We start from the raw sequence: 17379 nt of genomic DNA, 5'->3' as shown, positions 1-17379 counted from the left end.
AAATAGTCAACCACCTCAGCAGGAATAACCTTCTTAGTGACACACAATATGGTTTCCGCTCTGCAAGATCTACCGCAGATGTGCTGACGGTTATATCCCACAGGATTAGTGAATCTCTTGACAAAGGCTTCCTTTCTAGGGCAATTGCTCTTGACATATCAAAGGCCTTCGACAAGGTATGGCATAAGGGTCTACTGCACAAGATTTCCAGCTACGGTATAACTGGAAATGTTTTCTCAATCATTAAATCATTTCTCTCCGATAGGCTCATAAGAGTAGTGGTAGATGGACAAAAATCGGAGGCCTGCAATATAAATGCTGGAATCCCTCAGGGGTCAATCCTGGGCCCAACTCTCTTCCTGATCTACATCAATGACCTCCCTAAACACATACTTAAATCATTCGTTGACATCTATGCTGATGACACGACCATCTACGGCAACACATCAAAGGCTGTAAATGACAAAGTTCTCTCTGATTCTCTCTCCTCTGATCTCGAGCACGTGGTTCAGTGGGGGAAGATGTGGCTAGTTACCTTTAATGCATCCAAAACCAAACTCCTATCCTTAAATCATCAACGCTCTGATCCCCAGCTGGCATCAATTGTGATGGATGGCTCTCGTCTGGGTGAGGCCCCATGTTTTGACAAGCTTCTGGGTTTGACCTTTACTCCTGATCTGAAATGGAACACGTACATCAAGTCTGTTGCCAAGGTCGCTGGAAAGATGGTGGGATCCTTCTACCACTCCAGAAGATATCTCACTACTGATGCAATTCTCTATCTATATAAAAGCCAAGTACGTCCAAGGATGGAATACTGTTGCCATATCTGGGCAGGAGCTGCCAAAAACAGCCTATCATGCCTTGACAGAGTACAAAATAGACTTCGTGGCTTAGTGGGGGATGCCCTTTTCTCTACCCTGCAACCCCTCTCCCACAGAAGAGACGTTGCGAGCCTATCCTTGTTTTATCGTTATTTTCATGGCAGGTGCTCGTCTGAACTCCAATCCCTGGTCCCTCCTCGCCAATCTTTCACGAAAAACACCCGTCTAGCCGAATCCACTGTGAAAAATTTCCCCCACTCTATATCTGTGCCTAAATCAAAACGCGGATTCCATGAACAAAGCTTCTTTCTTAGAACTGCACGCCTGTGGAACTCTGTTCCGTCTGCCTGCTTCCCTCCGGACTACAACTTGGATGCCTTCAAGTCTAATGTTAATAAATTCCTAATGAACCGCCCCCTTAAGTAAACACTCCATCAAATCTCCACACTAACGTAATGTACTTGCAATAACCCTTATCCCTGAGTGGCTTCCGGGCCTTGATAAGTGGTGATCACTGTGTAAAAAAAAAAAAAAAAAAAAAAAAAAAAAGATCATAAATATACCTATGATACTTTTTTCATATCATCTGATAAATTTAAAATTATCAAAATACAAAGAATATTAAAAGTAACAAGAGAAAGAGTATTATTAGACAGGATGACGTCAGCGGGAAAAGTTGTAAATACTTTAGTTCTCTGCTCAACGCAGAATAAAACATTAAATGTTGAAATGGATTTATTCACAAATGTTTAAAACTATTTGAAAATATCTTCAAGAATAAACATATAAATGAAGTCATTGAAAGCATTTTTATACAATATTGAAATGTGTATAGCGTGATTATATGTTGTTTATGCAAAATTAACATGAAAAATGGAAACTTATACATCAAGTAATTTCAGAAAGTTTTAATTTTGTTTTGTTAACTTATTTCACTGACAGTTTGCAAAGATAATCAGAAAGTTTTGTGAGGATGGACAATTTGTAATCTCATACTTAATGCCCAGAGAATAGCTGAACATATTACTTTTTGATTGACCTTTTCTAGTCAAAGATAAACACCTGTCGGTTTCAACAATGGTCGTCTGCTGCTACCACATCATATGACGTCAATAAAACAAAAATAAAATGGATATTGATTTTTCTTTTTTATGAGAATGATTATTTCATATGGTTGACTTTTTGAATTTTGAAAACACATTTTCGTTTCTGATAGTTTTGCGTAGATTTTTAACCTCCGCATTAGTTCCATGGAGTGTTTTGTCACCCTAATTTTGCTTAAGTGCTCATAATTTCTAGTTGGCAACTTATTTCTTTTCCTCCCTCCCAGTATTCTCCTGACTCAGTGACGGTATAGCACATGTGGTATGGCGCAGTTGTCTTTCAGTTTTCCTTGGAAGTAGACTAATGTAGATATGAGTTATATATTTTTGTGTTTTTCCAGTGGGAATGAAAATTTGTAGATTTGTGCATAGTATGTATCCTAAGGCTCCTCTGTAATATTTAATATGGGATTAATGTTTTGGTATTTTCTTTATTATAAGTTTTGATAGGATTATTAATTTATTTACTACTATTTCAGTTTTGTAACTTTGAACTTAGCTCATGTAATATCTTATATTTTCCTTTGTTTTATAATTCATTTTATGGTATTATTTTATATAAATATCAATAAGATACAAGTGATTCAAACTGTTCAACAGGGACTGTAGATATATATTCTCAACCAGCAGGGTAACTATATTTTACAAAGTAATAACAAATATTTTTATATTGGAGTGTATGAATACCCCATGGGACTAACCAGGTTTGGAACACTCAGGTGACTAATGCAGGATTAAGCAAAACTTTTGCTAATATTTTTTGGACTTTTTCATTTTTCACCTTATTTTAACCTTTCACTTTTAATTACAGATTTTATAAGTTTGTTGAAATAAAAGTTCCAACAAATTTTTACAGAATGATATAAAGATTTGCCCTTGTGAAGAAGTCTTTGATATTTTGAAGCACTTTTCTCTCTCCATGAAGAGTCGACCCTTCAGGTTAATACCACCAACAAAATGAATAAGAAAAAACGTCTTCTATGAATAAGTTGTTTTTAATGAAAGTTTCAGAAACAACAACAACAAAAAAAAAATGATTTTAATCATTTAATAAAAAATTATTTAACATTATTTGATTTTCTAAATTTTTTAAATTAAACTTACAAAATAATCTTTTCAAAGATGTGACCCAGTTTCTCTGTGTGATGAAACCATGTGGTCCTCTGCTTGCCAATAAATGGTGCTTTCGAGGAAGGCATGCAGGGATTCACAAGTATAAAAATAAAATAAAACAGACTCTAACACATTCTGCAAATATCAGTTGCACTCCGTGTGTGTAACACCATCGACCCTCTATATGCTAAGGTTCACATCTACATCTACAGTTGAGACTGTGTTCTCCAGTCGGTTGATCAATTCATTTCCTCATCTCTTCAGAGCAACAAACTGTCTGCAACTGTGTCCAACTCACAACTGACACTAACTGTTGTAAACAGTCGTAAAACTCCTCGCCATTCCTAAAACTAAATCTAAAATATATTGACCAAACTCTTGATCCCATTATTGCTACATTCTGATTAACAATCCCATTTTAGCTTTCGTTTGTGTTGCTTTGTGAACAACTTCCTCTCCATTGTTCTGCTGATGAACTTATTTCCTCCTTTTTCTTGGTCATATTTCTTTTTCTCTTTCTCTCCTACTTCCTAACATGTGTGTGTCTGTGTATGTGGGGGGGGGGCAATAGTATCACATTTGTTAAAATTTTGTTTTATCTAGACTTGGATATAGTAGGATAACATTATAATGGACATGGCGTTGTCTCATACGATAGTTAGAGAGATATACTGAAATATCAAAGCATATCACATCATATTCTGCAGAACGTAAACAAATTCTTGATGAACCGCCCCCTTAAGTAGACACTTTAAATATCCACACTAACGTACTGTACTTACAATAACCCTTACACCTGAGTGGCTTCCGGCCTTGATAAGTGGTTGGCTTCCGGCCTTGATAAGTGGTGACCACCTTGGAAAAATAAAATCAGGGCTGGCACTTCCGCCACTAGTTTCTCACTCTAAGAATGAGTCCAAAAAGGATTCTCAAATCTCATAGGTCTACCACTGTCGGTACCATCGACTGAAATGATTTCATTAGTTCCATTGTTTGTCTTCAACAATGTTTATATTTCTATTCCTATGATGTTTCAGCTGATGTGCTCTCTGGCCTTTGTCAGATGTATTCATCCATGGTGACGTCACTCTGAACGATGGTTCATTAATAATAAAAAAAAACATAAAAAATTGTTCGAAACACTGATTGCTATATATGAATAATCTGCAGCCATAATCATATTGAAATATAAGAAAACTCTCACCGTAAATGAATAATAAATTTGAAGTCAGTTGAAAGGTGCATCGTCTGAAAGATCACAAATACAGGATGGAATGATAAAATTGTCGCCCTAAAAAAACAAAAAAAACAACACTACAGTTTTATTTTAAAACTTTTATTGAAAAAAATCTATTCAGTTAACTTGATTATGTAGTAGAGCTGACATCTATTCAATGTAGCCGCCTTCAGCCTTAACCACCGCCTCAATACGGGTCCGAAACAGGGAGCATGCCTTTTCCACAAGCGCCGGTGGGAGCTTGGTGAATATTCAGCAGACGGCGGTGATCAGGCTTGCTTTGGTGTTGTGGGAGGCCATGTTGGTGATGTTCTTGATGTATGACCAAACAAAGTAGTCTAGCGGGTTCAGGTCAGGGGAAGGAGGGGGACAGTGAGAAAAAAGTACAAAGTCGTAGCACTCCTTCTGAAGCCAAGCCTGGGTCTCTTTGGATGTGGGCTGGCGACGAATCTTGCTGCCACAACCAGGGTCTGCCAGTGGTCACATGATTGCACCAAGGGATGACCACTCTTCAGCACATCCAGGTACACTTTGGTGTTGACTTTCAAGCCAACTTCGAAGATGTGAGGTGGCATGGTTTGGCTCTCACTTGAAACCACAATAAAGACCATAACCATGGCTGGAAACTTGGTTTTCATCACCCTGTTATCTGTGGCAATCCAGTGATGCATTTTGAGGATGCTGGCAATGGTCCTGTTGTCATAATTTGGATCGATAGAGAGCATGAGTTGTACAACAGTGCATCTCCAATCTTGCTCGTTGAACATTGTGTCACTTTCAGACATGATAGAAGGCTCCTATCAATCTTTGGATTTGTACGCAATTGGCTAACTAGTAGATGGTCTGCAACAAAAAAAGAAAACCAGATTTCATCAAACGAAAATGGAATCCTGTTGTTTTCTCTAGGGCAAGAATCGTTCCACCCTGTAAATATGAACATCGTAGAAAAAGGTTAATAACTTATCTAAAATTACGAAAAAAAAAATTCATTAAATTGATTTAATTTAAAGCAATTAAATAAATCAAATCTTCAATCGCCCATGGCAACATAACCCTCTCCCAGACGAAATTAAACATAACATGATTTGCTTGAAAGAACAACAAAATGTGAGATTGCGGCTATTATCCTCCGGAAACTAAACCGTGTAGTTTTAACCTTTATGACCAATGAAAGAATGTGAGAGTATTCTCATCGTTACAATAGCTTTTATGATTGACACAAAAAGTCTAAAGTTACTCTAATTTTGTGCCATTTATTGAAATCTAAACAAGAATTAATGGAAACGAGTTGCAATTCAATTGATACTAACGTGATGGAGGAGGAGGGGGAGTAGGAATTATTTGATGTTGTCTTGTAAAAAAATATTTCGTGTTTGTTTGAATTGGTGATTTTTAAACCAACCCGTTTCAGGTGAAAATATTATTACATACTTATGTGTCGTGGCAAAATTAGTATAAATTCCAAAAATCACAAAAATTATCCAGTAGATGTGCTTGATGCATTTTTAGCAAAAATTATCCACAACTACATTCTATTTAAAAATGGCGGATCCACAATTTAAGTAAAGGAAGATGAGTTAGTTTCTGACATTGAATTGATTGCACAAATCTTCCACATTAAAACGCACAATAAAGCTTGATAATTTGATACATTCTATTTTAACTTGAAATTATTTTTTTACTGGATTATTTTTTAGTAATTTTTGGAATTTATACTAATTTCGCCATAACTAGTAAGTACATAATATTTTCACTTGGAATGCATTGGTTTAAAAGATAACCAAATATTTTAGATCCATTTTACAATTGCAAAAATTGTTTACGGTCTTTAAACATTTGTATTTTTTTTTTTAATCAAAACAAAATTCTAAGATATATTGTAAAAGCAGGTGTCTTTAATATGAGCAGTAGAATCATCTTTTAACAGTCGTTCCCAACGTTTTTTATATAACGGCATACTATTGAGTTGAAAAATTTTTGTAACACACCTATCACAAGAAGTAAATATTTTCTACTCATAAAGCCTTTTTGCAATAAAATAATAAAAAGCAAAGATTATATAATGAGAGTTTTATTGGCATGAATGTCAATGGGAGAGTTGTGCTTGGTGCTACCTAACTACTGCAATATGTGTAGACGAATATGAGAGACATAGTCTTAAGTCTTCAATATTTTTTAATCTTTCACGTTTTTTTTTTATTTTTAATGTTTATGTAAGAAAAAAATATATTTTGCAGAAAGTATATTTATGTATTTACTATTAATCAAATCTTAAAGAAACGCTTCTCCGACACAATTCAGACAACCTCTGCAGTCTGCACAGAAGGATTAAATGTTAGCAGAAGTAAACTGAATCTTTTGTTTACCTTTTTATTTATTTATTTTTTGAAGTGCGGCCGGGGGGGGGGCTAAAATTTTAATTATAAATTATATTAATTATAATTGCAGTTAAAAAAAAATCATCCTCTTATCACCGTGTCTCTCGAATCAGTGGTTGTTGCAGTTTTAAATACTTCTGTTTTTTTTTTTAACGGAAGTTGTATCTGCTTTAGTAAATAATTAAAAAGAAATTATACAAATCAACGTTAAATAATATTCCTGAGTAGAAAAATTAAAACAAGTCTATTACTATAAACCGTAAATAAGATAGAGCTAATTATTGAAATAGATTTTCTTTAATGTAATATGTAAATTAGGTTACTTATAAATGAGATTTATTCAAAGGTAATCTACATTATAGAATATAATGTAGATTACCTTTGAATAAATCTCATTTATAAGTATGACTACGTCTGTCTGTCTGTCTCTAATGTTTAAAATTGTATCCCCCCACCCCACGAAACGTTTTTGTCGAGCTGGTTAAAATAGTTTTTAAGGGGTCAAAATTGAAAGAAATCATGCTAAGCGTGAATTAACTTAAACTACTCTTATACGCATGCGTAAATCGTTACACATTTTATAAATTTATGTTAATTTATTCTTAATGATTTTATATTTGAATGACGATGGTCCATTGTTAACGTCATTAGCTTTTAATGCTATAGTTTTGTTATCGGTTTTGGTTTCGATTCTAGTTGATGAGGCCCAAGTCATCATTTTATTTTTATTTTTCACTTGTGAAATCACGGCTAGACATTGGCTACAATATCATCATCAATAGAGAATTGACTATAATATATACGAAATCTTGATAGATGAAAATATATTTAAGCATATTTTACGACCGGGTAACACCGGGTGCCGATCGAGTTTTGGAATGAAAGCTGCATCGAGTTATTTAGTGATTTTTTTTTTTTTTTTTTTAATCACTACAATTAGCTGAAAAGAATTTACGTGACTGAAATAGAAATTAATTTCTAAAAAATATCGTTCGATCATGAAAACTTATTTCTTTCCTCGTGGGAGAAACAGAACTTTGATGTCATTTGTTCTCAACTCGAAATTATTTCCGTAACTCAAATAGGAATAAATTCCTACAAAAAATATCGTTCGACCACAAAACACTTTTTCACAATCCATAAGATTTTCCAATTTCGTTTTGAAACTTTTTAAACAAGATTCGTTTTAAGTTGGAGTTTAAGTTTTTAAGTTGGTTGTACGAACATCTACATATATTTACTTTTCTGAAATGGTCGAAATAGTTTACGATTTGAAAGCCATATATTTTGCAGGGGAGGGGAGAACTATTTTTTAAATGATTGACTACGTTTAATTTCAACGCTCTCGACTTCCGGTTTCGCCATGGACGCATCAGCTAAGACTAGGAGGAGCTGGTTTTCCTCAACATCATGGGGTAAAAAATGCGGCAGAAAACTGAAAGCTTAACTGAGCTACAGCCAGTTCATTCATTTCACTATCCGCTATAGCGTAATCGCTGACATTGCTAAACTTGATTGCTTAACACTTCCGGGACACGTCATGGCGTAGCGGTAAGATGTCAGGTTTTCTTTCACTTTCTTTTCCGCCTTCACGTCGCGGGTTCGAGCCGGTCTACTACCATTTTTTTTTTTTTTTTTTTTGCTCGACACACACCTACAAACACCCGGGTACCCAGGCTAGTGTAATATATAAAAGGCAAAATGGGCGCCCATGTTTGTACGTCCACAAAAGGCTTTTTAGGTGGGGGTTCTCATGTCAGTTAGATTCCAGAAAAAGGTGTCTTATACTTCCTAGATCGTAATATCTCAGATTCACAAATGGACATCATCTCTTTTTTTTTGATTGAGTTTTAAAAAGTTCCCTCGTTTCGAGTGTTTGTTTGTCTTTTTCGTATAAATGAAGCAAAACTAATCGAATGCAAACATGCAAATGCCTGGCTTTCGAGCCGAGTAGTATCTGTTCTGTAATTGATCCTTGGTCAATGTAGGGGAAAACCCTTCATACTGAGACAATTACCATTTATTTAGATACTGCCAGAGTGCCCCCTTTTTGGGAAAGCTGGTCTTCCCCTACATTAAAAACGGCCTTATGTCTAATTTGCTTTCTGGGGAAGTAAATAAATATCAAGACAGAAAGCAGGAAGCTTAACTGGCCCCAGGCAACGTTCATTTCTGTGCATGCATGGTGACTCCTTTGATTCTTAAGTTAATTACCAACTCATTGAATTCACTATCCTCGTTAGCGAGGAAGACTAATTTCCCTAAGGTTTTTAGTTTGATCCCACCTCTCTCTCTATCTTTTTCTAAAAATTTTTTTTACTGTTCGGATTTGAGCCTGTCTGCCTACTACCAACTTTTTTTTTTTTTTTTTCTCAACACACACCTCCAAACATCTGGGCAACGCCGGGCACCCAGGCTAGTCTATATCTATATATATAAAAGGCAAAATTGGCATGTGCGTTTTTGTATATTCGCAAAAGGCTTTGGAGGGGGTTCTCGTCACGTTACTATTTTTTAGAACTTTCCTTATACTCTGTAGATTATAATATCTAAAATTTGTGAATGGACGTCGTCTCTACATTGCTTTTGATTAACTTTTATAAAATTCCCCCGATTCCATTCTTTCGTGTGTTTGTTCATCTTTTTTGTATAAAAGCGAAACTAATCGGAACGAAGTGGGCCATCTGGCTTTCCGGCTGGGACCTCCAGAAACGCAATTAGCTTTATCCAATGTTAGGGAAATCCTTCATATCAAACAATTGCTATTCATTTGGAGAGCTCCCCCTTTTAGGGGTGGCTGGTTTTCCCCAACATCGTAGGGAAGCAAAATATGGCGGAAACTGGCCTGCAGCCAGCGTTCATTTCTGTGTGTGCATGATTCTCGACTTTATTCACTTCAAGTCAACTTTTTGATTGACATCGATAAATTTGAACGCTTTTCACTTCCTCTTGTGTCGTAGCGTAGCGGTAAGATCTCAGCTTTTCTTTCACTTTCTTCTTTTCCGCCTTCATGTCACAGGTTCGAGCCTGTCTGCTTACTAACACTTTTTTTTTCTCCCAAACAAACACCTGGCCAATGCCGGGAACACTCGCTAGTCTATCTATCTATATATATATACATATATATATATATATATATAAAAGCGAAAATGTATGTATGTATGTTTGTTTGTATGCGTGTTTGAGTGTCCGCTAAAAACTTTCAACAGACATGACGGAAATTCATAAACTCTGTATCATATTGAAGCCCCATCCTTCGCCCGAAAAATATAAAAAAATTGGCCAAAAACGTTCATTTTTTCACTCCGAAATCAACAATTTTCGACAGCCTTAACCACCGCCTCAATACGAGTCCGAAACTGGGAACATGCCTTTTCTACAAGCGCCAGGCACCTGTCAATTTGGTTCTTACTTAAATAAATTCAAACATCTTTCAGTAACTCATTCTGGCTGGCCGAACGGTTCATGTTTTTCCACATTTTATTTTCAAACTTCGCCTCAGGGCTTTGGATTCAACCCCCCCCCGTTTTCTTTTTTATTTAAGAGCACACACACCTCCAAACACCCGGGCAACGCCGGGTACCCCCGCTAGTATATATATATAAAAGCCAAAATGTGTGTTAGTGTGTGCATTTTTTTGTGTATATCCAGCAAAGGCTTTTTTTAGGGTGGTTCTCGGGTTGGTCGCTCATTCTTATAACTTTTTATATGTTACCGAGATGATAATATCTAAGATTTACAAAACGACTCGGCATGTATCTTTAATTTGGGCAACTTTCATGTGCGATTTTCGCCATATTTATTGGCTCACATGTGTCTTCGGCTTTTCAATATAAAAAAGCAAAATTGAACAAGCCTCAGTACTCGTGCGGCATGTCCAGAAAAGCAATGAGTGCTTTGATCAATGCCAGTGAAAACTATCCATTTGGCCCCCCCCCCAACAAGTTGTGGAGAGAAAAAAATAAAACCAAAAAAAACTATGTTGTCAGCCTATTGCCCTCAAGGCTCCGGGTTTGAGACCCACCTGCTACCAACCTCCCTTTTCTTTTTTATCCCCATTTTTAAAGTTTTAATAAAGTTTACGCATAAATCTATACTTTCGTATATTAAATTTGTGTGAGTAAATGAAGTAGTTATATATATATATATAAAACTTCTCAAATGTACTTCTGATGTTAGGCTGTGTAAAGTGTTAACTTTGGTCAAAGTCGCCTGTTTCTCCTTTCATCCGATTATTTCAATTACTGATACTTATTGAAGGCATTTCGATATAAAAAAAAAAAAAAATTTAGAACACTCTCGTGTGAAATTTCATAAAAATCAGCTGAACCATTTTTCAATTCCATTTCCATATGGAACGAATTCAGACACACACAAAGTTTCTTTTATATAATATATATATATATATATATATAAAATGTATGTATTATTGTTATTAGCATTATTATTCTTAAAAATAATATTTCAAGTTTTGTTAGGATTATTGATAAAAAAAAGAGATGCCCAAGAGACAATAAAAAGAATTAAATTTTGATTTTACGTTTTCTTTTGTTTTCAGATTTTTTCATTCGCTTTCAAAATGTTAAGGAAGCTATCATCTTTTTCTGCTGTCATCATCAGTCGACATCACCAGCATATGACACTAAATGTCACTCCACTTGTTGTGAGTAGAACAAATTCTAGCCTCGCAGAACAATTTCAACAGGCATCTTTGAAAAGCATTTTCAAAACGAACCAACAAGATCCCGTAAGTGTTTATTTTCTGTTCATTTCTCACATCTGAATATCCAAATCCATGGGATACAATGTCAATGCTTATGTGCACATTCATAACTTAATTGAAGTGGCGATTCCGCATGTGATCAAGGTGCAATACTTAAAGTGATCCAAGGTACAATACTTAATTGAAGTGATCATGGTACAATACTTAATTGAAGTGATCATGGTACAATACTTAATTGAAGTGATCATGGTACAATACTTAATTGAAGTGATCATGGTACAATACTTAATTGAAGTGATCCATGGTACAATACTTAATTGAAGTGATCCATGGTACAATACTTAATTGAAGTGATCATGGTACAATACTTAATTGAAGTGATCCAAGGTGCAATACTTAATTGAAGTGATCATGGTACAATACTTAATTGAAGTGATCATGGTACAATACTTAATTGAAGTGATCATGGTACAATACTTAATTGAAGTGATCATGGTACAATACTTAATTGAAGTGATCATGGTACAATACTTAATTGAAGTGATCATGGTACAATACTTAATTGAAGTGATCATGGTACAATACTTAATTGATGTGATCATGGTACAATACTTAATTGAAGTGATCATGGTACAATACTTAATTGAAGTGATCATGGTACAATACTTAATTGAAGTGATCCAAGGTGCAATACTTAATTGAAGTGATCATAGTACAATACTTAATTGAAGTGATCATGGTACAATACTTAATTGAAGTGATCATGGTACAATACTTAATTGAAGTGATCATGGTACAATACTTAATTGAAGTGATCATGGTACAATACTTAATTGAAGTGATCCATGGTACAATACTTAATTGAAGTGATCATGGTACAATACTTAATTGAAGTGATCATGGTACAATACTTAATTGAAGTGATCATGGTACAATACTTAATTGATGTGATCAGGGTGCAATACTTAATTAAAGTGATCAAGGGGCACAACCTGAGTAGCATTTTATGTGTAACATTTCATTTGGTCATCGTCATTTTGTAATAATATACTCAAGAAGCAAGGTTATCAGGTGTTTCCTGAGGAGGCGGATAATATAAAACTAGTGTTCAAAACATTGTATATGAAAGATCTGACTAAATCTGTGTTGTCTACCACTAGTTTCTCACTCTTAGACAGGATCTAAGAAAGTTTCAAATCTAATACATCCCTCACTGTTGACCAAGTTCCAACCTCTGTCTCATCACCACAATATTACTGTCATTGTATCTTATCTTTTTTAATGGGCCAATGTCCATGCATGCAAATTACTAACACTTTAAACCCCCCACAAATCTGAACATCTTTTTCCTTTTGTAAATGGGTGATTGACAAGAAAGACATCATAGATATTTCGAATTTGGTAAGTATTCATCTCTGTCTATACATAGAAGAAATCTTTTATCATTGACAACATATTAATTTTACCAAAATCAACTAATATCAAATATTATTTTTTCTTTTTATTCATGACCTACAAACTGATATTAATGTTATTTCCTAATGTTGAAACCATACTACACTTAAAATTCATTTGAAAAATAAAACAATGGTTTAAATTCTGCATTCTTGAACAAAGTATCTATTGCTACTATTCCAATTTGTATAAATTCTCACTTTACTGAAGGGGTAAATTTTAAATGTCTGCGAAACATGGAAACCCCAAAAAGTTGATTTGAAAGTTATCCTTTTAACCTAATTAGCCATTTTCTAATGTAGTTTTTTTTTTTTTTTATACACGGTGGTCACCACTTATCAAGGCCTGGAAGCCACTCAGGGATAAGGGTTATTGCAAGTACAGTACGTTAGTGTGGAGAGTTGATGAAGTGTTTACTTAAGGGGGCGGTTCATTAGGAATTTGTTAACGTTGGACTTGAACACATCCAAGTTGTAGTCAGGTGGGAAGCAGGCAGACGGAACAGAGTTCCACAGGCGTGCAGTTCTAAGAAAGAAGCTTTGTTCATGGAATCCACGTTTTGATTTAGGCACAGATAAAGGGTGGGGGAAATTTTTTACAGTGGATTCAGCTAGACGGGTGTTTTTTGTGAAAGATTGGCGAGGGGGGACCAGAGATTGGAGTTCAGACGAGCACCTGCCATGGAAATAGCGATAAAACAAGGATAGGCTCGCAACGTCTCTTCTGTGGGAGAGAGGTTGCAGGGTAGAGAAAAGGGTATCCCCCACAAAGTCTATTTTGTACTCTGTCAAGGCAGGATAGGCTGTTTTTAGCAGCTCCTGCCCAGATATGGCAGCAGTATTGGACGTACTTGACTTTTATATAGATAGAGAATCAGTAGTGAGATAGTTGAAAACAACTGAAACTCATTACTTTCACCAACCAATACCATTACACAGACACTATCAGATTTATGCACATTCGTATTACCACAATTTTCAGATTTTTTTAACTTTTTTTTTTTTTTTTTTTTTTGTGAACTACTTTTTGCTTTTATTCACAAGTTTTTCATATTTCATTGAATCCCTGTCTTGTTTTTTTTTTTTTTTTTTTTTGCTTTTTTTTTTTTTTTGTAATTCACCAGAATTTGACGTAAAGCATTTCCTTTCTGATCATGGCCAAGCTGTGCATAGAGTAGATAATATTTGACTTTCACCATTCTGGACCATCTTTTGAACTAAAACCATTTTTTAATAACATGATTACAAAATTTATTTGTCTGATATGAAATAAAATGAAAACAAATATTCATAATCAGAACCCATTCAGAGACAGGTAGTATTGTTGCTACATCTGGGCTGGTGCATCTGCTACTGGTCTCTCACTTTTAGACAGCATTGAAGAAAGGGTCTCAAATTTAACAGGTCTTGCACTATTGAACAAGTTCCAACCACTGTGTCATCGCTGAAATTTTGTATTCTTGTGTCTGTTTTACAAGTACTTAAAATGAAATGTGCTCTGATGAATTCACAGCACGTGTGCTCCCTCGACGCACATACTCTTGACTAACCTAGCAGACAACAAAATCCTACTCCTTCACTTTAGGGGTCTCTAGATGCCGGAAAGCCTTCTACTCTAATAGTTTCTTCCCTCAAACTGCTAGATTTCAAAATTCTGTTTCCTGCTTCCCTGACTGCAGAAGTTTAAATGCAATGTGGACAGACATCTCACTGCTCAACTCCCCATAGTCCCATGTTAGACATGATTCTAAATAGTAGCCCCTACATTCCAAGTTGCAATATGCCTTGTTTAGCGTGAAAGAGTTTTTTTGTTTTTTTTAAGTATATTTGTTGTTGCCAATTAAAAAAAGAATCATTGAGGGTTTTTTTTTTATGTTTTAGATCCAAAATTTCTTTTTCTTTTTCCTATGTAAGTAACGAGCCCTCCCACGTTTTATACTATTTTAATAAAATCTAGCGAAACTCATTAATATAATTTCCCACTCCACCATTCTTTCTCCATCTTTGTATGATACTCATCTCGGCTTGACACTAAGTTATTTTATGTGTTTGCCACTTAACATTTCTGAATGACTTGTTATTGATATCAAGAGAATGTTGATGTTATCATGTGATGCGATTTCAAAATATTCAACTAATGAAGAAAATGTAGAAAGTGCATGACCTTTTTTGTAACGGTTTATATTTCTATGATATTTGATAATGAAATTAAATTCTATAAAAAGAAGAAACTTTTACTTATACAACAAAGATTTATACTAAATATTAGTCTCCTACCAACTCTAAGCATCATTTGTTTGAGAGAATTACTTGGCTGGAAAATATTGTAGGAATTTATAAATTTGAATAAAACTGTCTGATAGTTTCTGGAAAACAGGTATATGGTACTGGTAGGTAGTGTGACAATTTTGAATTTATGTGTAGTACCTGTGTTTGTATTTCTTTGTAGAGGCTGAAAAATCGAGTTTATTTTATTAATATAAAGACTAGCTGTATGAACTGGTACTGTATCGAAATAATAAGGATTCTGTACAGTCCTGATCCCCTACATTACAAGTTTTATTCTTATTTAATTTTTATATTTTTTACATTTTAATGGATCACACAAATAACTGTAAAACTGTTTTCAGAGTTATTTTCCACGCTTTCTTGAATAAAACAACATATGAGGATTATTCCAAAATAGTTAAAGAGCTATACAAAACAGGAGTGGTACCATTAAAACGAGCAACCTTTTGTACTCCAAAATTTATTTTTCTACATAGTCACCACCATTCTCAATGTACTTTTCCCAGTGATGAATGAGTCTGCATCTTTTAGAGGTCCGAACAAGTGGAAGCCTGATGATTTCATTTTGGGACTATATAGTGGGTGAGACAGCACCATCTAGCCGAACTTTGTTATGGTCTTCAAACATGTGTAGCCTGACATTGCCGTGTTATAAACAGAATGTTTCCCTTTTCTCTGACCTTACACTGGTCTTCAGTTTTGTCAATGTTTTAAAGTAATGGTCAGAGTTGGCAGAAATCCAGGGAGATAGTACCCTTCCTATCCCAGAAGATGGTGCATATCACTTTGTTTGCAAATGTCTGTATCTTGAACTTTTTTTTGCTGAGGAGCATGACTGCTTGTACTGGTGATACCATGTCTTGTCAGCAGTGATGATGCAATCTAAGAATCCATCACTTTTGGCTTTGTACTGATTCAACAAGTCCTGGCAGGCATCTTGTTGATGATCATTTTTGTCTTGTATTCATGGAACTAACCTAGCACTACTTTGCTGTATCCTTGGAATGACATCATTTGCAGTGCACTGACCATCAGATTCAACTCTACATGCATTTCATTCATCGTTATCCATCAATCAGTGTGCATGAGTTGGTTAAGGCACACAGTGTTTTCTAGGGTGGTGGCTGTGTATGGGCATTCAGAGTGTTTTGTCACATTCTCAGTGGTGTAGCAATATGGCAGCATTTTGAGGGAGTAAAAATAGAAGATAGAAAGAATTAAAATAAAAAAAGCTAACAAAAATTCTGAAATTTTATACCAAAATGATTTTTTATGGTCGTAATATGCTTTTTGTGTGTGTAATACTATTTTTAAACAGATTTTAGGTTCTTGATTGCGATTCCATGAAAATAAATATTTTGAGGACTTTCTAGAATTTAAAAGTTAATGGATTATCAATGGCGAGCGGAGAAGAGTGAGGCAAATCTTACATACACCCTGCGTGGCAAAAATAGTTGATACGCCACTGCACATTCTCTGTCGCCACTCTGAAATCAACGAACCCATCTTGTAGTTTTGTTGACATCAGCTGCATCAGCTTGGTAAAACATTCAACAAGTGTCGGTGAATGTTGATTGGTTCAATTTTTTCTGCATAGAGGAATTCAATGACGCATCTCTGCTTCTGATGCACGTCCATGACAAAAGTTGCTTTCTTAGAGTCTTACATTGTCAATATCTACAACAGAGATGAAACTTTCAGATGATGAATAAGTTCATTCATCATAACAATGCAATTTGCAATGCTCTCTGATATATTCAAGATAAATTAAAAAAAATATAGAAGTCATTACTTTTGGAAAACACTTCATATTTTGTTTTTACTTCAGTCACCAATTTGGTCATTGTTGACCTAACAAAATGATTGTGGTAATTTCTGTTTTACCATAACTTGTTTGAGGTTTTATTGAATGACAGTGTATTATATTTGTTTGGTTGTTTCAGAGTTTTAACCTGACAGACCAATAGAAAAGATAAATTTACTGCACTTGTATGTCTGAATGAAAATACCCCAAACCACTTGACTAGCAATGTTTTAGAGGAAGATTATCTAAGGGAGATAACTCCCATCTACTAGAAAAAAAAAAGCATTGCTGAAACAGTTTACGAAAATGAAACACATTAGCAAACTTTAACAAAAACGAATACAACATTTTTTTTTAATAATGATAATGAATACAAATGGAAAATTTTAGTACACAAATACTATACTTGAACAATAAAATAAACTGTAGCAATGAAACAATGTCAAAACTACAA

General features: G+C 34.8%; 1 protein-coding gene across 6 annotated transcripts in view; it reads left to right on the top strand.

Annotated features, from left to right (window-relative positions):
* LOC145270473 (small ribosomal subunit protein mS29-like) overlaps positions 1-17379 on the top strand; it is a 536140-nt gene that overhangs the window by 250134 nt on the left and 268627 nt on the right. For all 6 annotated transcript variants that reach the window (XM_080126119.1, XM_080126129.1, XM_080126147.1 and 3 more), the window contains one exon: positions 11214-11402. In XM_080126119.1, the coding sequence (XP_079982245.1) occupies positions 11214-11402 (189 nt within the window). The remainder of the gene's footprint in view (positions 1-11213; positions 11403-17379) is intronic.

This window comes from Euprymna scolopes, chromosome 4 (genome assembly GCF_053919585.1).
Source record: "Euprymna scolopes isolate OS-2025 chromosome 4, ASM5391958v1, whole genome shotgun sequence".
Lineage (NCBI taxonomy): Eukaryota > Metazoa > Mollusca > Cephalopoda > Sepiida > Sepiolidae > Euprymna > Euprymna scolopes.
Note: the sequence above shows the minus strand (reverse complement) of the source record. Positions and strands in the feature narration are given on the sequence as shown.